A 23,737-nucleotide genomic window follows, 5' to 3' on the forward strand; every position below is an offset into this window, starting at 1 on the left:
CTAAGTTCAGGTGGGGTCAAGGGACCACTGTCCATGATTAGCACCCGCTGCTCTGACTTTCCTCCTGAGGATTCCTAAAGCCCATTGGCAGCAATGCCTCATTTTCCGGGCTCTGCCTTTGTTTTGCTCCCAGACTTACTGTGTGAGCATTTGTGCCTGACATTCAGGAAGTCACTCTGAGTGCGTGTATGCGTGCATATGCTAGACTGTAGGTAACATGGCAGTTCTTAAGGAAAAAATATGAGGAAATACGACGGGTTTTAAAGGAGGAAATTTAGTGCTTAGCCCCGAAATTGCATGGTGCTCTCTGCTGCTTCTCATACCGTCCCTCTGTCCACCTGGCTGGAGAATAAGTTACCTCAGGGGATTTGGACTCTCTGGTGTAGGGGTTCATAGGTAGGGTTGGGGTCCACGAATGCACGTACACCCCACAGAGCGACTCGGGCTCTTTAACCCAGCGCCCACGTGTGCCTGCCATTTTTGGAGCCATGTTATCAGACCATTTTTGATATACAAGAATGGCAATTTTGTATGGCCCAACCCAATATCTACAGATTGTTAGATACAAATTTTAAAAACCCATTCATTTAGAAATATACATGTAAACATACATGCACAGAAATCATGGTAGCTTTTTTATTCGGCATTTCCTCAAAGTATACACTAAACCCCAACGCCAGTATCAGTTACTGGAAAAAAGTTTAAGGTCCAGCTCTGGCCAGGACCCCTGCCAAGAAGCTGGCTTCAGTGGAGGTTTCAAAATTGCTTTAAATGGAAACTTTCGTTTTAACAATTCTAATCGTCTAATGTCCGTTCAAGACACTAGTAAGTTGAAATCTGCCTCACGTGTGCCACTTGATTTTGACATGGACTTCCCCGCTCCCATCTGATTTGGCCCGTGGACCCCACCTGTGGGGACTGCTTGATGTCTGGAAAAGCTGTTGGCTTATGGAAAGATGGCCTGTTATGGGACCATGAACACACGTGAGCACAGGCACGACACAGAATAAGAAAGCTTGGTACCTTCTTCTCGCCATAGAATGTTTGCAACTGCAGCATCAGAGAACGGTGAAAGCAGGAATGTGATGGAGGGAAGGAAAAAAAAGAAAAAAGCAACTTCAGAACCTTCCTTGTAGTGATTCAGTTCATGAACATACTGGTATCTAGTCCACCATGTTTAGAACCTGCACCACTCATGGCCCCAGCAATACTGAGGGGGGATGCTGGATGTGGACAAATGCTTCCAGGGCTCAGGACCCTTTTGGTTCCTAATGAATCAGGTTCCAGGATCACAGAAGCTAATGGGACTCTCCTCTTCTGTGGATGATAAAGAGCAAGCAACGTCTCTCGCAGACCTCCTGGACTACTTCCAGGAGCAAGCTGGTTTTCTGCTAGGATCCTCCCTAGGAAGACCATCTACAATACTTCTGATTTTCTCCCTTGATGATAAAGACTCAGCTTAGAGCCTTTGATCAAGGGAAAGAGACCATGTCCGACACCCATCCATGAAATCAACCTTGCAGGGTCTCTTGGGGAGCAGTAGCTACGAGGGAGAGCCTGCTTAGCGCCCCTGGTGGGCAACAATCCCTGGAGTAAAGACAGGTGTGTGAGAGTGCACAGGCCAGTTCCTGGGCCGTGGATGGGCAGCAGCAGCTGGTGCGCGCTTAGCATGAACACTTTTGTGGATGAGGGACAGAGCAAGTAGGAGGCAGAACTGGGGATATGATATGCGAGCTTCCTTGTGGTCCTGGGTTCTGTCTGCTGTCCAGAGTGTTTCCCTGTCTATGCCTCCAGAGTTGTCTAGGCTTACAGGGAAGGTCTACCCACCTCTGGCCACCCTCTGTCCCCAGCTTTGAGCACAGAAGGATATGAGGTTTACCCCTGTCTCCAGGGGCTCATGATTGGTGGCTGTGGCCCTTGCCACCCAACATCCCCCAACCAGCTCAGTGAGGAGCTCAAAGGCAAGCGTGGACTCACGGGTCTTTCTAGCCGAGTCTTCGATGAAGAGGGAGGAAATATCTTCGTCCACGCCCACTTCATTTTTGGCAATGCAGGTATACGCCCCTGTGTCTTCATACCGAACGCTGCTGATGTGGAGTTCGCTCCCATTGGCTGTAGAAGGGACAGTGCTCAGGGCGGCCTGTTCAGCTGGGACCTCCATCCTTCCTCCCTTCTCCCTTCTATTGAGAGTGTTGAGGTTAAAAGCACAGCCCCTCAGCAGGGCTGAGGGCAGCCAGTACCCTGATATACGCCCAGGAAGAGCTGGAACAGCAGAAATGAACTGCAGGTGACCTGGGACCTGATTGACAGCGTCTCATCATTGTGCTCACAAAGATCTGTGTGAGTCCAGAGAGCAGGGAAACGGGGAGATATCTGTTTGCTCCCCGAATGTCTGACTTAGAAACAAATCACTCCTCTCATTTCCATTCCTGGGGAGAGCGTCAGCTTGAACTTGATGGGAAAAATGGCACAGAGACACCGACGGAGCGCTTACCTAGAAGGGAAAGCTGTTTCGACATCTGGGTTGAGACATCCATGCCATTTTTTAGCCAAGTGATTCTGGGCATAGGAATGCCCTCTGCGTGACATCTCAGGCTAGCTGCCACTCCGGGTTCCTGTGCCTGGGTCTCTGGATAGACACGGATGACGGGTGGCACTGTGGGTGAGAGTTAGTGCTGGTGAGAAAAGGCCTTCACCTGCCTCAGGCCTGTAGTCCAACTCTGAGACCCTGCCCAGAGGGCTGAACCGAGAGACAACTCTGGAGTTCTCTTTGTAACCAGCTTGCAACCCTAAAAGAAAGGGCTATAAAATGGATTGCTGACAATAAACATGTCAGGCTTTGTACACTGTAATTCATGGCGTTCATCATTATTCTAAATATGATCAGAGAGACAATCCAAATATTTACGGCTGTTCAGCTGCTACACGTAAAGAGCAACAACTGCCAAAACTTACTTCTGAATGAATAAAATTCAGATATATTATTTCTCTTATCGGAAAGCCACTGGACAGGAGCTTAATTTCTTGCAAGGAAGTGCTTCACAAAGTACTTATGGGCACTGACTGGCAGGGCTCCTAATTACTGCTCTAGGGAAGACCATTGGTTTTCCAGTGGGTCATTTTTATTTTTCCACTTCTCATCCCCGGAACATGCATGAGAGGCAAGTGTGCCCTCCTTGGCTCCTGACCCACCCATGGGTCCCGGAAGTCAAGTTCAGGGCTGGGGATGTGACCAGGCCCACTCATCAGATGAGCATCAGTACCCTCTACCCTCTGGCCTTTCCTACATGGGCTGTCTGTAGGGCAGGAAGGAGTGAGGACTGTCTGGAGGATCTTCCCTCCTACCCCTTGCTCTGGGCCCAGGAAATAAAATAATTATCATTTTCAGTGGAATTGGGGGCTCTTACTTATTCATGCATGTTTCTCTACATACTTCCAAAAAGGGTTTATGAGAGCTTCTGTAAAGGCACCTGGATATTAAACTAAACAACAACAATAACAAAAACCACATCATACACCTTTTGGAAAGTTGGGAGATGCATTCTTTGCCTTGAAGCCAGCAACTACATTTTCCCAGAGTTATCTGGACACTCCTATTGTCCGATAAAAGAAAGTGACCCAGGGCAACTTTCCTCGTGGTCCTGTGGGTAAAACTCTGCGCTCCCAATGCAGGGGGTCTGGGTTTGATCCCTGGTCGGGGAACTAGATCCTGCATGCATGCTGCAACTAAGAGTTTGCATGCTGCAACTAAGAAGTCCACATGCCGCAACTGAGTCCGCATGCTGCAACTGAAAGATCCCGCATGCCATGACGCAAATCCCGCGTGCCGCAATGAAGACCCAGCACAGCCTAAATAAATATTAAAAAAAAATAACTTAAAAAAAAAGAAAAGAAAGTGACCCAGTATGTTAGGAGAGAGATTTTTCTTGGGACTAGAGGTGGAACAAATTGACGCATATATAGAAGGAAGTGATAATGTTGATCCTAGAACGTGAAGATTTCTAGTGATCTGTGCTTGGGTAGGCTGAGGACAAAAGAAAAATTCTATTACCTTATTGTGAGAAACAGATGCTGCAGGTCCTGTCAAAACCCAGGAGGCTGGTAATAATCTGATCAACTTAGCCTGAGTTTCAAGTCTTTCCTCTGGTTGACCTATGGGGCAAAGTAGGGGGCCGAGGACAAAGCCAAATGGATAGCTGGCAAAGGGCACAAACCCACCTTCAGAGTGGCCAGAGCTGTTTCCATAACATGAGCTCAGAGGCACCCATGACTAACCACACACAGACCAAACAATAATAAAATCGGAGTCATTTCCTTGGTTTCTCTTTGTTTGCAGTTCTGGGGGAGAGTCCCAGGGTGTGGGAGAAGGTCCTTGTCACGGGTCAGGCCACTTGGGATCGATGAAGTAAAAGGGGCTCTAGCTAAGGCGTATCTGGAGGACTACTTAGAACACAGAAGTGGATCTCTCTTCTCTGATTCCCCTTGGTTCAAAGAAGGAAGAAATAGTAATTTATCTAGGAAAACTTCCTATACCCTGAATTTGGTAAAGAGAGGAATGGGGTTCAAGTTGAAGAGACAGCAGAGTTTTTTTCAAGAGGCTACGATTCAAAAGTACAGAGATAGAGACGGGGGACCTAGGAACACTGGACTGGTGGGGAGTTGGAGAAGGAGGTAGAGCAGCCCGGGTTCTAGAATGTGGGAGGCCAGGACCTGGGAGTGAATAACCTTGGGCTCCTGCTAGATCACCATTTATTTATATAGGCCTGCCAAGCAACCACATAGTAAACTTAAAGAAGGTGAGGGAAGAATCAATAGAGATAGAAGCAGAAAGGAATGAATCAATTTGCCAAAAAAGAGTGGAACTGATAAATCTGAGACCTGGATGTTCGTGAAAATGAATAAAGTAGCCAAATTTCTGGCAGGTTTGTTTAGTGAAAAATATAAAGAACGCAGAGGAGATTAAAAAATATGGAAGTACTTTGTTCAATTATAGGTAATAAACATGAAGCGCTCAATGAAATGAATCACTTAAAAGGAAACTTTAAAGTATTGACATGGAATCAAGAAGAGAGCATTTAAAACATTTTAAAGCACTACTTTTCAGTTATGCAGTGAATAAGTTCTAGAGATCTGTTATACAATATGGGGCCTATAATCAGCAATATTATGTTGTGCACGTAAATATCTATTAAGAGAGTAGATCTCATGTTAAGTGTTCTCACCACAAAAACGAACAAAAAAGAAAAACACAGTGGAGGTGATGGGTATGTCTGTTACCTTGATTGTGGTGCTGGTATCCTAGGCGTATACATGTACAAATTCATCAAATTGTATAGATTAAATATGTGCAGTTTTTTTGTATATAAATTATACCTCTATAAAGCTGTTTTTTTTTCTTTTTCTCTGCTGTCTCAATTATCCTTTATTTGTAGTTTACCTTGAATTACTCTGGTAACCTATTCAGGTTTTTTTTTTTTTTCTTCAATTCACGGTGTCTCGGCACACCTATGTCACCCACCGGTTCCTTTACAAAGAAAGTTCATAAAGCTGTTTTTAAAAAGGCGCTACTAACCCCCAAAGAACCCTGATTAGTTTCATAGGGAAGTTCTTTTGTACATTTCAGGAACAGATAATTCCTACAGCATACAGCAGAGAAGATGTCCCAAATTTTATAATGAAGCTGTATAACCTGGACATGGAAACCTGCCAAAGAGAGCACAAAACAGATGATTACAGACCTAACTCACTCAGTACTAGATATACCAAAATCCCAAGTAAAATATTAGCAAATCAGGATTCTGGACAAGATGGTAGAGGAGAAGGACTTGTGCTCACCTCCTCTCACAAAAACACCAAAATCACAACTAACTCTTGAACATCCATTGACAAAAAAGACTGGAACCTACCAAAAAAAGATATTTTACATCCAAAGACAAAGAAGAAGCCACAAAGAGACAGGAGGAGGGGAGCTTTTGCAATATAATCAAATACCATACCTGCCGGTGGTGACACACAAACTGGAAAATAATTATATCACAGAGGTTCCCCCACAGGAGTGAGAGTTCTGAGCCCCATGTTAGGCTCCCCATCCTGAGGGTCTGGCATCAGGAGGAGGAACCCCCAGAGCATTTGACTTTGAAGGCCAGTAGGGCTTGAGTGCAGGAGCTCCACAGGACTGGGGGAAACAAAGACTCCACTATTGGAGGATGCACACAAGACTTCACATGCACTGGGACCCAGCACAAAGCAGTGACTCCATAGGAGCCTGGGCTAGACCTACCTGAGGGTTTTGGAGGGTCTCATGGGGAGGCAGGGGTTGGCTATGGCTCACTGTGGGGGCAAGGACACTGGCGGTGGAGGGCTCAGAATACTGATCAGTGTGAGCTCTCCATTTTGGCAATGAGACCTGGGGCCACCCCGCAGCCTGCAGACTCCACTGTGGGATGCTTCTGGCCAAACAACCGGCAGGGTGGGAATCCAGCCCCACCCATCAGCAGACAGGCTTCCTAAAGTTGTACTGAGCTTACACTGCCTCTAAACACAACACTTGACACGGCCCTGCCCAAGAGAGGGACAAAACCCAGCTCCACCCACCAGAGGGCAGGCAACAGTCCTTCCCACCAGGAAGCCTGCACAAGCAGCAGGACCAACCTCACCTACTGGGGGGCAGACATCAGAAGCAAGAAGAACTATGATCCTGCAGCCTGTGGAAAGGAGACCACAAACATAGAAATTTAGACAAAATGAGATGGCAGAGGAATATGTCCCAGACGAAGGAACAAGATAAAAACCCAGAAGAACAACTAAGTGAAGTGGAGATACACAATCTACATGAAAAAAAGAATTCAGAGTAATAATAGTAAAGATGACCCAAGATCTCAGAAAAAGAATGGAGGCACAGACTGAGAAGATACAGGAAATGTTTAACAAAGAGCTAGAAGATCTAAAGAACAAACAAACAGAGATGAACAATACAATAACTGAAATGAAAAATACACTAGAAGGAATCAATAGCAGAGTAAATGAGGCAGAAGAATGGTAAGTGAGCTGGAAGACAGAATGGTGGAAATCATTACTGTGGGACAGAATAAAGAAAAAAGAATGAAAAGAAATGAGGACAATCTAAGAGACCTCTGGGACAACATTAAATGCACCAACATTCACCTTTTAGAGGTCCCAGAAGGAGAAGAGAGAGAAAGGACCTGAGAAAATATTCGAAGAGATAATAGCTGAAAATTTCCCTAACATGGGAAAGGAAACAGTCATCCAAGTCCAGGAAGTGCAGAGAGTCCCAGGCAGGATAAAACCAAGGAGTAACACACCAAGACACATAGTAATTGACAAAAATTAAAGACAAAGAAAAAATATTAAAATCAACAAGGAAGGGCTTCCCTGGTAGCGCAGTGGTTGAGAGTCTGCCTGCCGATGCAGGGGACACGGGTTCGTGCCCCGGTCCAGGAAGATCCCACATGCTGTGGAGTGGCTGGGCCCATAAGCCATGGCCACTGAGCCTGTGCATCCGGAGCCTGTGCTCCACAACAGGAGAGGCCACAACAGTGAGAGGCCTGCGTACCGGAAAAAAAAAAAAAAAATCAACAAGGAATAAGCAACAAATAACATACAAGGGAATTCCCACAAAGTTATCAGCTGATTTTTCAGCAGAAACTCTGCAGGCCAGAAGGGAATGGCATGATATGTTTAAAATGATGAAAGGGAAAAACTTACAGCCAAGAATACTCTACCCAGAAAGGCTCTCATTCAAATTTGACAGAGAAACGAAAACCTATACAGATAAGCAAAAGCTAAGAGAGTTCAGCACCATCAGCCCAGCTTTGCAACACATGCTAAAGGAACTTCTGTAGGCTGAAAGGAAAAGGACATACTAGAAACAAGAAATGAGAAAGCTCACCAGTAAAGTCAAACATATAGTAAAGGAAGGAAATCATCTGCACACAAATATGATATCAAAACCAGAAATTGTGAGAAAAGGAGAGTACAAATGCAGGATATTGGAAATGCATTGGAAATTAAGAGACAAACAACTTAAAATAATCTTGTATATGTATAGACTGCTTTATCAAAACCTTATGGGAACCACAAACCAAAAATCTACATTAGATACATACAAAAAACCAAAAAGTAGTCCAAACACAACACTAAAGATAGTCGTCAAATCCCAAGAGAACAAAGAGGAAGGGAAAGAAAAAGTCCTTCAAAAAGATATCCAAAAAAATTAACAAAATGGCTCTAAGAACACATATATTGATGATCACCTTAAACGTAAATGGATTAAATGCTCCAACCAAAAGACACAGACTGGTTAAATGGATACACAAACAAGGCCCGTATATATTGCTGCATACAAGAGACCCACTTCAGATCTAGGGACACATACAAATTGAAAGTGAGGGGATGGAAAAACGTATTCCATGTAAATGGAAATCAAAAGAAAGCTGGAGTAGCAATACTCATATCAGACAAAATAGACTTTAAAATAAAGACTGTTACAAGAGACAAAGAAGGACACTACATAATAATCAAGAGATCAATTCAAGAAGAATATATAACAATTGTAAATATATATGTACCCAACAAGGAGCACCCCAATATATAAGGCAAATACTAACAGTCATAAAAGAAGAAATTGACAGTTACACAATAGTAGTGGGGGACTTTAACACCCCACTTTCATCAATGGACAGATCATCCAGACATAAGATCAATGAGGAAACACAGACCTTAAATGACACATTAGAACAGATGGACTTAATTGATTTTTACAGAGCATTCCATCCAAAAGCAGCAGAATACACGTTCTTCTCAAGTGCACATGGAACATTCTCCAGGATTGATCACATGCTGAACCAAGAAGCAAGCCTCAGTAAATTTAAGAAAATTGAAATTATATCAAGCATCTTTTCTGACCACAATGCTATGAAATTAGAAATCAACTATAAGAAAAAAAACAAAGAAACATAAACATGTGGAAGCTAAACAATATGTTACTAAACAACCAATGGATCACTGAAGAAATCAAAGAGGAAATTAAAAAATACCTAGAGGCAAATGAAAATGAAAGCACAATGATCCAAAACCTATGGGACGTGGCAAAAGCAGTTCTAAGACTGAAGTTTATAGCAATGCAATCTTACTTCAGGAAACAAGAAAAATCCCAAATAAACAACCTAACCTTACACCTAAAGCAACTAGAGAAAGAAGAACAAACAAAACCCAAAGTTAGTAGAAGGAAAAAAATCATAAAGATCACAGTAGAAATAAATGAAACAGAGGCAAGGAAAACAATAGAAAAGATCAATGAAACTAAAAGCTGGTTCTTGGAAAAGATAAACAAAACTGCCAAACCTTTAGCCAGATTAATCAAGAAAAACAGGGAGAGGGCTCAAATCAATAAAACTAGAAATGAAAAAGGAGAAGTTACAATGGACATGACAGAAATACTAAGGAAGAAATGGGCAAATTCTTAGAAAGGTACAATCTCCCAAGACTGAACCAGGAAGAAATAGAAAATATGAACAGACCAATCACAAGTCCTGAAATTGAAACTGTGATTAAAAAACTCCCAACAAACAAATGTCCAGGACCAGATGGTTTCACAGGCGAATTCTATCAAACTCTTTAGAGAAGAGTTAACACTTATCTTTCTGAAACTATTCCAAAAAATCACAGAGGAAGGAACACTCCCAAACTCATTCTGTGAGGTCACCCTCACCCTGTTACCAAAACCAGACAAAGATACCAAAAAACAAAAATTACAGGCCAATATCACTGATCAACATAGACACAAAAATCCTCAACAGAATACTAGCAATCCAAATCCAACAATACATTAAAAGGATCATATACCATGATCAAGTGGGTTTTATTACAGGGATGCAAGGATTTTTCAATATCCACAAATCAGTGTGATACACCACATCAACAAATTAAAGAATAAAAACCACACGATTGTCTCAATAGATGCAGAAAAAGCTTTTGACAAAATTCAACACCCATTTATGATAAAAACTCTCCATAAAGTGTGCATAGAGGGAACATATTTCAGCATAATAAAGGCCATATATGACAAACCCACAGCTAACATCATTCTCATCAGTGAAAAGCTAAAAGCATTTCCTCTAAGATCAGGAACAGACAAAGATGTCCACTGTCACCACTTTTATTCAACATAGGTGTTGAAGTTCTAGGCACGGCAATCAGAGAAGAAAAAGAAATAAAAGGAATTCTAATTAGAAAAGAAGTAAAACTCTCACTGCAGATGACATGATATGATACATACAAAATCCTAAGGATGCTACCAGAAAACTACTAGAGCTCATCAATGAATTTGATAAAGTTGCAGGATGCAAAATTAATATACAGAAATCTCTTGCGTTCCTATAAACGAACAATGAAAGATCAGAAAGAGAAATTAAAGAAACACTCCCATTTACCACTGCATCAAAAAGAATAAAATACCTAGGAATAAACCTACCTAAGGTGACAAAAGCCCTGTACTCTGAAAACTATAATATGCTGATGAAAGAAATCGAAGATGACACAAACATGTGGAGAGATATACCATGTTCTTGGATTAGAAGAGTCAGTATTGTAAAAATGACTATACTAAGCAAGGCAATCTACAGATTCAATGCAATCCCTATCAAATTACCAATGCCATTTTTCACAGAACTAGAACAAAAAATCTTAAAATTAGTATGGAGACACTAAAGATCCCGAATAGCCAAAGCAATCTTGAGAAAGAAAAATGGAGCTAGAGGAATAAGGCTCCTTGACTTCGGACTATACTACAAAGTTACAGTCGTCAAAATAATATGGTACTGGCACAAAAACAGAAGTACAGCTCAATGGAACAGAACAGAAAGCCCAGAAATAAACCCATGCACCTATGGTCAATTAGTCTACAACAAAGAAGGAAATACTATACAATGGAGGAAAGACTGTCTCTTCAACAAACGGTGCTGGGAAAACTAGATAGTTACATGTAAAAAGATGAAATTAGAACATTCTTTAACACCATACACAACAATACATTCAAAATGGATTAAAGACCTAAACGTAAGACTGGATACTATAAAACTCCTAGAGAATACATAGGCAGAACACTTTTTGACATAAATTGCAGCCATATCATTTTCAAGCCGTCTCCTGGAGTAATGGAAATAAAAACAGAAATAAACAAGTGGGACCTAATTAAGCTCAAAAGCTTTTGCACAGCAAAGGAAACTATAAACAAAATGAAAAGACAACCCACAGAATGGGAGAAAATATTTGCAAATGACATGATTAACAAGGGATTAATATCCAAAAGTTACAAACAGCTCATGCAGCTCAATATTAAAAAACAAACGACCCAATCAAAAATTGGGCAGAAAACCTAAATAGATATTTCTCCAAAGAAAAGATACAGATGGCCAAGAGGCACATGAAAAGATGCTCAACATTGTTAATTATTAGAGAAATGCAAACCAAAACTACAATGATATATCACCTCACACCAGTCAGAATGGCCATCATCACAAAGTCTACAAACAATAAATGCTGGAGAGGGTGTGGAGAAAAGGGAACCCTCCCCTACACTGTTGGTGGGAAGGTAAATTGGTACAACCACTATAGAGAACAGTAAGGAGGTTCCTTAAAAAACTAAAAGTAGAGTTACCATATGATCCAGCCATCTCACTCCTGGGCATATATCCAGAGAAAAACATGATTCGGAAGGGTATGTGCACCCTGATGTTCACTGAAGCACTGTATACAATAGCCAAGACATTTAAGCAATGTAAATGTCCATTGACAGATGAATGGTTAAAGAAGATGTGGTACATTTATATAATGGAATATTACTCAGCCATTAAAAAGAATGAAATAATGCCACTTGCAGCAACATGGATGGACCTGGAGATTATCATACTAAGTGAAGCAAGTCACACAGAGAAAGACAAATATCATATAATATCATTTATATGAGGAATCTATAAAAATGATACAAATGAACTTATTTACAAGATAGAAAGTCTCACAGACTTAGAAAACAAATTTATGGTTACCAAAGGGTAAAGGCTGGGGGGAGGGATAAATTCAGAGTCTGGGATTGACATATACGCACTACTATGTATAAAACAGATAATCAACAAGGATCTACTGTATAGCACAGGGAACTCTACACAATTTTCTGTAATAACCTAAATGGGAAAATAATTTGAAAAAGAATAGATACATGTATATGTATAACTGAATCACTTTGCTGTACACCTGAAACTAACACAACACTGTTAATCAAGTATACTCCAATGTAAAATAAAAATTAAGAAAAAATTGATAGACCTAGAGATTATACTAAGCGAATAAGTCAGAGAAAGACAAATATCATATGATACCACTTACATGTGGAATTAAAAAAAAAAGATACAGATGAACTTATTTGCAAAACAGAAACAGACTCACAGACTTAGAAATGTGGAATCCAAGAAAAAATGATACAAATGAACTTGCTTGCAAAACAGAAACAGACTCACAGACTTTGAAAGCAGACCTGTGGTTGTGGGCAGGAGGAAATGTTGGGGGGGGGAGGAATAAATCAGGAGTTTGGGATTAACATGTACATACTACTATATGTAAAATAGATAATCAACAGGGACCTACTGTATAGCAAGCACAGGGAACTCTACTCCATTTCTGTAATAACCTATATGGGAAAAGAATCTGAAAAAGAATGGATATATGTATATGTGTAACTGAATCACTTAGCTGCACAGCTGAAACTAACACAACATTGTAAATCAACTATACTCCAATATAAAATAAAAATTAAATTAAAAAAACACAAAAAACAAATACCCACATAAAAATATTAGCAAATCAAACCTAGCATGGCATTATTGGGTAAGATGTATTATTTTCCATAAGATGTTACAGAAAAACCTCACGACCTTTTTGGCCAACCCAATAAAAGAACATACTGTGACCAAGTATAATACGTTTCAATGACTAACTATTAGGAAATCTATAATTAATCATATGCAAGTCAAAGGCAGTCAAAAAAGAAAAACCATTTGATTCTCTTGCTAGACACTAAAAGGCCTTTGAAAAAAATTCAAAATCCATTTCTTAAAAAAAAAAATCCATTTCTTGAGGGAAAAAACCTCAATAAAATAGAAACAGAATAATATTTTCTTCCTACAATGAAGAATATCTCTATAAAAAGTGGGACCAGCACCAATCTTTTCAGAATGGTGAAACGTCAAGTGGGGAAAAAACAAAAAGGAAAGAGGAAAGGAGGCAATATCAGACTCTCAACATTTTTCTGGATGTTACTGTCAACAGAAGGCAAGAAATGAGAGGGAGAAATATTAAAGAGGTGGAGAAAAATGATACTTTACCTGGATATGCTCCAGATAACGAACCAGAAGTGTAAGGTTTAATAAGTGAGCACCATAAAGGGGCCAGTACCCAGACAGACAAAATGAATAGCTCACTTATGTACCAGTAGTGGCCAGAGAGAAAACACAGGGGACCGAAATGAATGAAACTATAACATCTCACTGAAGACATATAAAAAGACTTGAAAAATTAGAGATGATCTTGGATAGGAAGACTTACTGTTGTTAAGAAACAAGATACTCCAAATTATGCCAAACATTTAATCTCATTCCAGTTAAAATCAATTGGTGGGGTCTTGACAAAATAATTCTCAAATTTAGCTAGAAGAAAGAATGTGAAAGAACAGCAGAAGAAATTTTGAAAAACAAGAGTGATGACTGTCATTTTTCCATACCACATATTACAAAGTATTTCAAGTATTACAATAGCAAATGGCGGGGGGGAGGGAGGCAGGGGGAGAGGGAAAGGCAGTGTGGGGAGGAGAGGGGAGGGCTGAGGCACTTCCCAGCTTTGAGTCCAGCAGCACATTAATGGTCTTTATAGAGTTTACAAAGTTCTGTCAACTCAATATTGTGCAGTCAACATTTATTACATCCCAACTAAGGGTCAGGCATTACACACAGAGCAGTGAATAAGATCGACCCAGTCCCTGGCCTCATGAAGCTTTCTGTCGGGGGAAGATGAGTAACATAACAGCAAGGTGTGATGAGGATTACCAGAAGGGAGCTTTGGGGACATAGGGACAGGGGTCTGGGAAGACTTATCAGAATAGAGCACTTGGATCTATTCTCTCCACCTCACAAAGGAAATACCGACTTTCCTTATGCCTGTGGGGCCTACCCCTTTATTGATAGTAGGTTTGTCCAGTGAACTGGTGGTTTGTGGACCAGTCTCCTCAGTGAGGTGCCCAGTGGCCAGCACAAGCCTTGAAGACTAGCCTTTGCCTCTGTCCTGCCCTCTGATGGGAATCTGTGGACCCAGGAACCTGTCACACTTGAGTGTGTATCTGCATCCCCTGGCTGGAGCTGGGGCTCTTGTTAAAACAATGTTGGGCCCACCCCACAGTGTCTGATTCCGGAGGTCTTGGTTGGGGCTGGGGGATTTGCTTCTACCTGTCTGGTTCCAGGTGAGACCCTGGGTCAGCCCTGACTTGGAAGCTCTTGCAGACCGATTGAACTGAAATAGGTGGTGCTGTTCTACAACAAGACAAAAGCTGACTGAAAGTCAAGGGAGCGGAACCATCCATTCACTTAAAAACAAAGGACTATCTGCTGGGCAAAGACACCTGGGCCTCTAGTGGCAGGGGATAGAAGACAGCTCACGTCTGCTGAGAGGGAGGAAACCCTGGCTGGCCTGGAGGTCTCCAGGAGCTGAAGTCATCCTGGGGGCTACGACCACTCCTCCTTGGACCTCCATCCCTCCATCAGCAGGACTAAAGATGGCCCTCAGAACCCCGCGTCCTCCACCTCCCAGTGGCCCCTGTCCCCAGTCTCCTCATCTCCAACTGAGGACCATCAGGGCCCTTTCCCTCATGCCCTTGATTTGGGATCCTGTCAGTCTACAAGAGCCTAGGCCGCTGGGGCATCCATCATCCCCCAAACCTTCTGTTGCGCCTTCTAGAACTCATGTTCTGCCATCAGCAGAACGTCCTCTATCCTTAAACTCCTCTGTGAGTGTTCCTCACCTTCTTGCTCAGATGGAAACCTGGTGACACTCCTTCTCTTGCAGCCTTTTAAGTGGATGTGGCTCTCTCCCCCCACACTTGTCCCCCCCCCCCGTCCCCTACCCCATGGACTGGGAGGTGGGGCAGGCGTTGCCACCGACAGACCATCCTCCTTCCATTCCCCAGAAAAGGACCCAGTTTTGAGTTTCCTGTCCCGCGAGCCTCATTCCTAGATTCCATCCCCTCACGTCCTGTCCACAACGTCCCTCTAGCACTTCTCTCTCCCTCCTGCATCAGTTTCCCCCCTTTTTTGGATCTTTCCTATTAGTCCATAAAACACCTTTAATTTCCATCTTGGAAAAAAATCCCCAAACCTCTTTACCCCAGCTTCTCTCCCCAACTCTGCCCCGTTTTTCTTCTTGGAAACACCCTGGAGAGTTGTCCATACTTGGTGGCTCTCACATCTCCTCCCCATCCCCCCGGAGCCAGCTCCAGGCAGACCTTTCCCCACCACGTGTGGAAATGGCTCTGCTCTGGACCACAGTGCCCCGCCCCCCCCCCGACCCTGACCCAATGGCCAGTTCTCTTTCCTCACCTTCCCTGACCTGCCGGTGGCATTCACCACAGCTGATCACTCCTCCTCCTTGGCCCCAGACATCACTTGGCCCCAGACACCATACTCCTTAGTTTTCCTGTCTCTGTGGCTTCTTCTCTGCCTTCCTTGCTGCTTTTTCTCATCCCCCAGGCTCTCAGTGCTGTCGTGCTCGGCTGCTGGACATTCTCTCTCTGCACTCCTTCAGCATCTATTCTGGTCTATTGACTTTAAATACAAGCTCCCCTGTGAGGCATCGGAAATTTATACCGCCAGTCAAACCTCTTCCTTCAACTCCAGACTTAGATACCCCATGGGCTGCGCGACATCACACGTTTATCACGTCCCCACGAGCTCCAGATCTTTCTTCTCCAAGCCTGCTCCTCCACGATCCTCTCCTCTCAGTGAACGGCCTTTACTTTTCCAGGTGCTCAGACCAAGATCCTTTGGAGGCATATTTGACTTTCCCACCAAGTGGACACAAATGTCATCTTTTCAGTATGGCCTTTACTTGCCGTCATACCTAAAGCTTCCACCTTTTATCTGAGTCTCCTTATTCCCTCCTGTTTTAAAATTTTCCTCCTTAGTATCTTCCACCCTCTGAATTGCTCCATGAGGATGGGGATTTTGGTCTGTCCACTGCTGTTTTCAGTGCTCAGCCTGGTGAGTGGCATGCAGAGAACCTCAGTAAATGCTTATTGAATGAATGATGACGACAGTGAAGGGTGAGGTGTTGGCAGCAAGGCAGGGCGGAGCGGGGAGAGATGGGTGGGAGGGAGGATTCTTAGCCAAGGGAACAATCAGTGCAGGGCAGTGGAGTCAAGGAGGCAGGGCGGGCATGGCAGAGAGAGAGAAGTTCACGGGGCAGGGGCACGTGGGAGGGGTGGGGCAGGGCCTGGGTCCCAGTGTGCGTGCGTGTGTGCGTCTGTGAGCGTGCACGGTGGACTCCCGGGGATGGAAGCTGCTGCTGCCCCTCTGTGAGCCAGTGGCTTGGGCCTCCCCTCCTATGGTTCCTGAGGGATTGCCGTGGAGGAGGCCAAAGAAGCACAGCCCAGTCAGCAGCAATGGGAGGGGGCCCTGCACACAGGCCCAGACCCCCGGCTAGATCGGGGCCAGTAGCCTCCTGGATCCTCGCAGCTCCATGCCTGGCACGAGTGGGCCTGCGACATGGAAGGCAAACCCCGGAGTACCAAGGAGCTCCACTGAGAAGCCCGTTTTGCCCTGACCTGACCTTTGCTAAGTTGAAAACTGGCAATAGGATGTTAGAGGGAACAAATAATCATCCCATCATTTGGGTAGAAGCTCAGCCACTGCCTCCAGGACCCAACTGTCCTCCTCGCGTGTGATGAGGCATCGCTAAGACTGCAGCTGGTGTGGAACAGGCCCCGGGCTCTGAAGAGAGCACTGCAGCCAGAGCCCTGATCCAGCCTCCTGCCAGGACAGGGAGGGCCTAAGGAGAACCCTGGGCAGGGAGGCATCAAAGACCTTGGTACCCTTGGCCCCTGCTTGGCCAGGGTCCTGTCAGAAAAAGTCCTGCATTTTCTTTGTGAGAAACTACCCTTCCCAGGGTAGGGATCGGGTGGAGACCCAGCTTTCTGCCAGCAGCAAGGCAAAGGCCCAACTGTTTTCCTCTGGCCCTGATCTCCCCTCTTCCTCTGTGTTAATTCACACACTAAAAAGCATTCGAATTAATGTATCTGGGATAAACACATTCATTTTCTTTTAAATTTGCAAAACCTTCCCATGAAAATATTTCAATACACAACACAAAGGCACATTTTCTTTGGGAAACATCAATCATTTCCAAGGTGAAAGGCAGCATAAATATGTCTTAAGTAAGAGGCACATTCACAAAAGTACCAAGCTGGAGTAATAGACAGATTTGAGAGATTACTATTGTGCTTTGGGAATGAATTGCTACTTGTCTGAACTGTGGGGAGGTTGAGGGTGTTTTTAATTTAATGGATTAATCATTTATTTCTGAAGTTTCTGTTCCTCCTATGGAAGCAATGTGGGAAGTTTGCATGAAGTTATAAATCATGTCAGTGTTTGGGCCTCATCTCTGGGGGGTCTGGTCTATGGGGAAGTTATACTAATAATTTGAGAAAGGAAATAGTTGCCTGGAAGGGCTTCCTTTAGCAAACCAGGTCAAGGTAGAGTCCTGGACGGAGAAGAAGCTCCAGAAGATGGTGGCCCAGCCTGTATATGGAGCCCGGCCCCTGCCACCAGGGCGTGAGGCAGCTCCAGGGAGGAGTCTGTATTTTATTCCTGGCTTGGCAACTTCCTCTGGGTCTTGATTTTCCCATCTGTATAATGAGCTGGAAGGTCTCTGAGGGGCTACCAGCTCAGATCATCTGTGTCCGCCAACTACAGTTAAATATGGCTTGAGACAAAACAAAACCTCCCCCATATCTGTCCCATCTTGGACTCTGAATTATATCTGGCCAGGCATTTCCCAAGCATTTGACACATATCCGATCTCATCAGGCCTATAAGGGAGGAGGCACTATTGTCATTCCCATTTTACAGGTGAGTTTACTCACCAAAGATGTACGTCAAGGAAGTACCAGCACTTGGATAGGTACTAGGCTTGAATCCAGGTCTCTCTGGCTCAGAGTTCATGTCTTGACCCTATGACAGAGGTGTCTCCAGCTCGGGTCTGCGCCGTGCCTTGGGTGGAACAGCGCCACCCAGCTCCTGTTCGCATGTGCGGTATCCCCGTCTCTTGGGCCCACTGGTCACACATTGCCTCCCCAGAACACCTGCCATTCACATGGAGTCTTCTGAGCCCTCAGAGAGGCAGGGAGCTGGCAGGGCCTCCTCTCCCCGCTTCGTCATCCTCCCCTTCTTGTCCTCTCTCTGACTGAGGAGAAGCAAGGAGAAGGAAACGACAGAACATTGTTCCCTGTCTGTGCGTCCTGGGCACCGCCTCGGCTCAGTAAGCCACAGGCCATCTTCCAGGCCAAGAGGGGACCAAATCCCACCACCCACAGCACAGCTGGGCGACCCCACCAATTCTACTCAAGCTGCTCTGGGACATCTTTCATGCTTTTGACTCACGCTTGGGATGACTGACAAAAAGGAACAAATCCCACAGATGAATCTGTTATAGCTTTCTCACATCTTCTCCACGAGATGCCTCAGCAAAGCAGTGCTCCTTCTGTCCTGAGCACAGACGGTGCCTTCTCACCTTCCCAGTCCTCCTGCCCGGAAGCCCCCCGTGCCCACCGCCTCGGTGAGCCTTCCTCAGCAGCCCAGCCCTCCTGGGCCTCCCCCTGGGAACCTGAGCAGCATCGGGCATCTGCACAGTGATCTGCCAAGCCCACCTGGAGCTGGACGGCCAAGCCGTGCAGGTCATCAACTTCAGTCCTGCTGCGGGCGGGGCCTGCCCTTATATCTGCGCTGTGGGTCCTTCATTGGATGCTCGCTAAGCCAGCTGTTTCTGACCATGCGTGAGCTCAGCACCCGGGGCAGGGATAAACGAGGCAGGGGTCCTGTCCCCGGTCCCCCACAGTGTGCTCCCCCTTGACAGCAGATCAACACCGACCTGCTGAACGACCACATCTGGATTCACCCACAGCAACAGTGCAATGTCCCAAAGGGGAGGATGGGGCGGAGAAGGCGTCAAGAGTCTAGGCTTTGGTGTCAAGATCCGTTTTGCAGCTATGTACTAATTGTAGGGCTGGGGTTCCTGGGCAGATCACTTGATCTCTCTGAGCCCTAGTTTCCTCATCTGTGAAACAGAGATGGTGCCCAGTAATTATTCAGTAAATGTTCCTACTGTAATTGTGTCTTTCGTACCATTTTACTTTCAATGACATCTTCCCACCTTCCCACACAGATAGGGAGGTTTTCCCTCTCACTCAACACAGCATGCCTCACTTCTGGAATACTCTGAAAACCTCATATCTTGTTCCTCGGTCAGCAGGCAATGGACTCATGTCCTTGGGAGGCAACACCAGATCTACCTTAGTATGGTGCTCCCATGAGGGAGCTGCTTAATGGACCCAAATGCCACCCCCACGTGCCTGGGGGTGAGCCCAGCTCAGGGACCTTGTGGGCTCCTGGAGTGAGGCCCACCCTAATGGCCCAGCCCAGCCGTCATGGAACTGAGTGAAGTAAGCCATGGGATGAGGTGGAAAGCCCACCGCAAAATACAGAGGTCCCGGCATGCAGCCGCTGACTCTAGTACTTGGGCTGGAAGAGAAGCCTTAAATCTCTCAGCAATTAGGAAATGGATCTCAGGGGGCCTCTCTTTGGATCTCAGTGGGGAGGTTTTGCTATTTAGACTCCCCTAGCCCTAAGCAGCCTCTTTAGCAATCGCTGGGCTGGGGGGTGGGTAGGAGTGGAGTGCCTGGGGAGGCTCGAACAGAACTGTCCAGTGCCAGCTACAGAGTCCACTCCCCACTCGGGTAGCAACAGGAAGCAGCCTAGTCTCTACTTTCAGCCCAGCAACACATGGTGTCCGTGGGCCTGGGCCTTGCTCCCGGATGCAGCACCGGGAGGGAGGAAATGGCTCATTCCCATCATGAGCTCTGTCTCAGAATTCTGGGGGAACAGGAGGCAGAAGGGCCCTCCCAGCACCGTGGACCTGCCATTCGTGTATTAAAGGTGTTTAAGACCACAGAGTCTCCTGCAGGCGCCTGAGGCGAGGACAGGCTCTCACTCACGAGTTACTCTGGTTCCTGGGCTGGTGGATCCCCTCCCTTCCCCACAGATTTGTTCTGGAGGAAATGAAGGGGACCAGGCTCAAGCCCTCTCCTTGTACCCTCGGTTCTTATGAGATGGGGGCAGGATGCGAAGGGCTGGATGGAGGATCTGGGAATCCTGGGTGATTTCCCTTTTTCAGGCTGGTCTGAGGACCTGAGGGACCTGGGCCAAACCGTGTGGAGCTGTGCAACCACACATTCACCAACACTGTACAAGGCTGGGCACCACTTTCCAGCTCTAGATGATAAAGCCGTCTTCACACTGCAGAGTACACGCTCTGCCCCTGGAGTAGCCCTGCTCAGGGGGCGGCCCAGACACTGCCCGCCTGCTGCACACCAGGCTGGCCTCTGAATGGCAGCCGGGGATGACTCACCCAGGGGTGTTATAACTGGGAACCCCTGGGTTATTTCTGATGAAATCCAGAAACTTCATTGTACATCCTGATTCAAGCCAACAAACACAGCCACAAAGCCCCAAAGGATTAAATATGTCCCAGCTCAAGGGAAATACTAATAAAATACGGCTTCGGCACATATGAACATAAAAATCCCTAAAACATCCTATAAGACAAATGTAGAGGCAAGCTGAGCTCACTCTGTTGTCCTTAAATGGCCTGTCACCCAGGATCCCAGAGGTAAGTGACATTGAACCTCATGATGTAATTATTCTCAACACCGTGTATACTTTATCAGAGCAGAAGCCCTGGACACAGCTGGCACAAAGGGTCTGGGGCTGACCTGGAGCTTTCACGTTATTCTCTGGTGCACAGACGCCCTGCTCAGGCCTGCTTGGTGAAAGCAGTGACGCCCAGCTGGGCGTGGCTGGACACGTCTAGTTTCCCTGGAGTGCTGATCTGCCACGGCACTGTGATGGCTTGTTTGTTGTGATGGCTGGAGTGGCCAGCCGTGTGACAGAGGCTGGGTCTAGAATGACACCTACCAGTGGTGTGACCCCAGGAAAGTGACCTTACCTAGAGACTCATCCATAAAGTGGGTTAAAATATACTGACTGGGAGAGTCCATGTGATGTGTTAGCCCAGGGACTGGCCAGAGAACGTCTCAGAGAACTATTGTAATTGTTGACGTGGTCAGCAGCAGGGGTTAATTCTTCTCAGCTTCTGGGAGTCCTGGCAACACAGGGGCCTGTGAGAAGCAGAGAGGCAGCCTGCTGAGGTTCTGCTTGGCCGGGCCCCAGCTGAGGCTCCTTAAGCCTCTGGGGGAGGGAGGTGGGAAGCAGACCCTTTTGCAGAAAGTAAGGCCTCCCAACTGGATAAGTGATTTGGGTCCACAGCACCTGGAGGAGGAGTGGCATGTTCTAGACAGTGTCTGCTTCTCACTGGATCAAGACCACAACAGCTTGCCATCTCCATGTCACTGTAATCGAGCAGGACCCTATGGGGCCTTCCCGGGACAGACTCCCTCCCCAACCCCCATGTCCTCCACCTGCCTCTTGTCTATAGAAAACCTTTAGACTCCCAGGCCTGCCCTGAGTGCCAAAGAATAAATTTAATCAGACAAGTGAGAAAATGCAGAAAGGAAAACAGTTAAGCAAGACAAAATAATAATAGTTTAGTCATTAAACAAAGTCAAGGACCTTTAGTTCCTCCTCAAGGACTATAGATAACATTCTGAGCCATGTCCTTTGAGCTGTTTGCAGATACTGAAACCCCCACCAGGTGGAATAAGTTAACTCTATGCTGTCCACAAGTACATAGAACCCAGACCGGTTGGAATCAGAAGGTTGACAGTGTTGATTCCCGATTACCTCACCACCAACCAATCAAAAGAATGTCCACGAGCTTATCACGCGCCCCACAGCACCCCCCCCCCCCCCGCAACCCCCTGTCTTTGAAAACCTCTCCCTGAAAGCCTTCGGGAGTTGGGTCCTTTTGAGCACTAGCTGCCTGGACTCCTTGCCTGGCGCCCTCCAGTAAACGCTGCACTTTCCTTCACCACAATCCAGTGCCAGCAGACTGGCTTTACCTTGAGCAGGCGGGTGGACCCAAGTTCGGTTTGGTAACATCGCCTACAGGGCACACTCCACATTCTACAGGGGCCTGCTGGAGATGCTGGGTGCGACCTGCCTAAGTGACTCACCCCCTCCCACCTTGACTCACTTCATCAGAGGAGGCTTTGGGGAAAGCCAGACCAGGAAATGAGTTGGCAGACTCTGCCCCTGCCTGCCCACCCCCCTCCCCAGTCCCTCTTTACTTACAGGAAAGATGGGACATTTTGGGGTCAGGTATTTCTTTAAGAAGTCAGAATGCAGGAGGGGAGGAGGGTTGTTCTGAGCAGCGTTTGGGAACACTTTGGGGGGACAACATGCATGGAGCCATTTACTAACCATTCACCTGCAGGACGTGGGTCTGGAACAGCTGCTCGTAGCCAGAGGCATGGCAGGTGTAATTGCCCATGTGGATGGTGGTCACCTTGGTGATGTAGAGGGAGTCGTCCTCTCCAAAGTCCTGCTTGGGCAAGGAAGACAACAAGATTGGCTTCTCTGTTGAGTAGCTGGGAAGCATAGCCAGGTCTCTGGTTTTGCAGGAAAACAGAAACCCTGTAGCTGCGAGAGACTTCCTTTCTGCCTGGTCCCCTTACTCAACCAGAGCTCCCTGCAGGGCTGGGCAGCAGGACCTCCATGTCTCTTCCGTGTTGCTTGCCCAGACCCTATACATCCTTTTAAGATCTTGTTCACCTTCTCTGTGAGGTCTGGCTTGAACACCTTCCCCAGCACCCTCCCTCTCCATTTCTACAGCTGGGCTCACCTGCCCCTCCTGTGCTGCTGCTTGGCCCGTTTCCTGAGCTCCTGTCCACCTGCTGAGAAGCTCTGGAGGGCGGCCTCCTTTAGGGTCAGCCATCTTTTTCTTAAAGGGCCAGATAGCAAATGTTTTTGGCTTTCTGGGCCATAGGGTTTCTGTCAACTACTCATCCCTGCCTTGTAGCATGAAAATAGCCATACCAATGCCTAAATTAATGAGTATCACTATGTTCCAATGAAATTTTATTTAAAAAAATGTGGTGGGCTGCCTTTGGCCCATGGGCTATAGTTTGCCTACCACTGGTTTAGATCTCACCTCCATCTCCAAATAATTTCAGGCAGCTTACAGAGATCTGGGTAACCTAAGAGAAGGGAAATTGAACTCTGAGGAAAATGAGGGCAAACAAAAAACAAGGGCAGGGATGTACTAGAGAGCAGGAGGGGCTGACGCCAGGGGTTCCATGAGAAACGACTCAGTAAGCCCTGTCCCTGTGACCTCTGCAGCCTCACAGACTGGGATCCTATTTGGCCAGCATGTGGGGAGGGATGGGCAGGAGGGGGCTTTGAGCTGGTCCCCTGGTGAGCGCTGGGCACACAGCACTCCCCCAGGGCCTTTC

The 23,737-nt window shown here is 46.0% G+C and overlaps 1 protein-coding gene across 1 annotated transcript in view; it reads right to left on the bottom strand.

Moving 5' to 3' along the window:
- FSTL4 (follistatin like 4) overlaps positions 1-23,737 on the bottom strand; it is a gene marked incomplete at its 3' end in the record, with an annotated part of 428,849 nt that overhangs the window by 27,475 nt on the left and 377,637 nt on the right. Inside the window, exons 7-10 of the mRNA XM_082651059.1 lie at positions 22,707-22,827; positions 2,495-2,656; positions 1,978-2,112; positions 1,024-1,050 (exon numbers count right to left, since the gene is read on the bottom strand). Of these exons, the coding sequence (XP_082507185.1) occupies positions 1,024-1,050; positions 1,978-2,112; positions 2,495-2,656; positions 22,707-22,827 (445 nt within the window). The remainder of the gene's footprint in view (positions 1-1,023; positions 1,051-1,977; positions 2,113-2,494; positions 2,657-22,706; positions 22,828-23,737) is intronic.

This window comes from Grampus griseus, assembly GCF_964374135.1.
Source record: "Grampus griseus genome assembly, chromosome: 3".
NCBI lineage: Eukaryota > Metazoa > Chordata > Mammalia > Artiodactyla > Delphinidae > Grampus > Grampus griseus.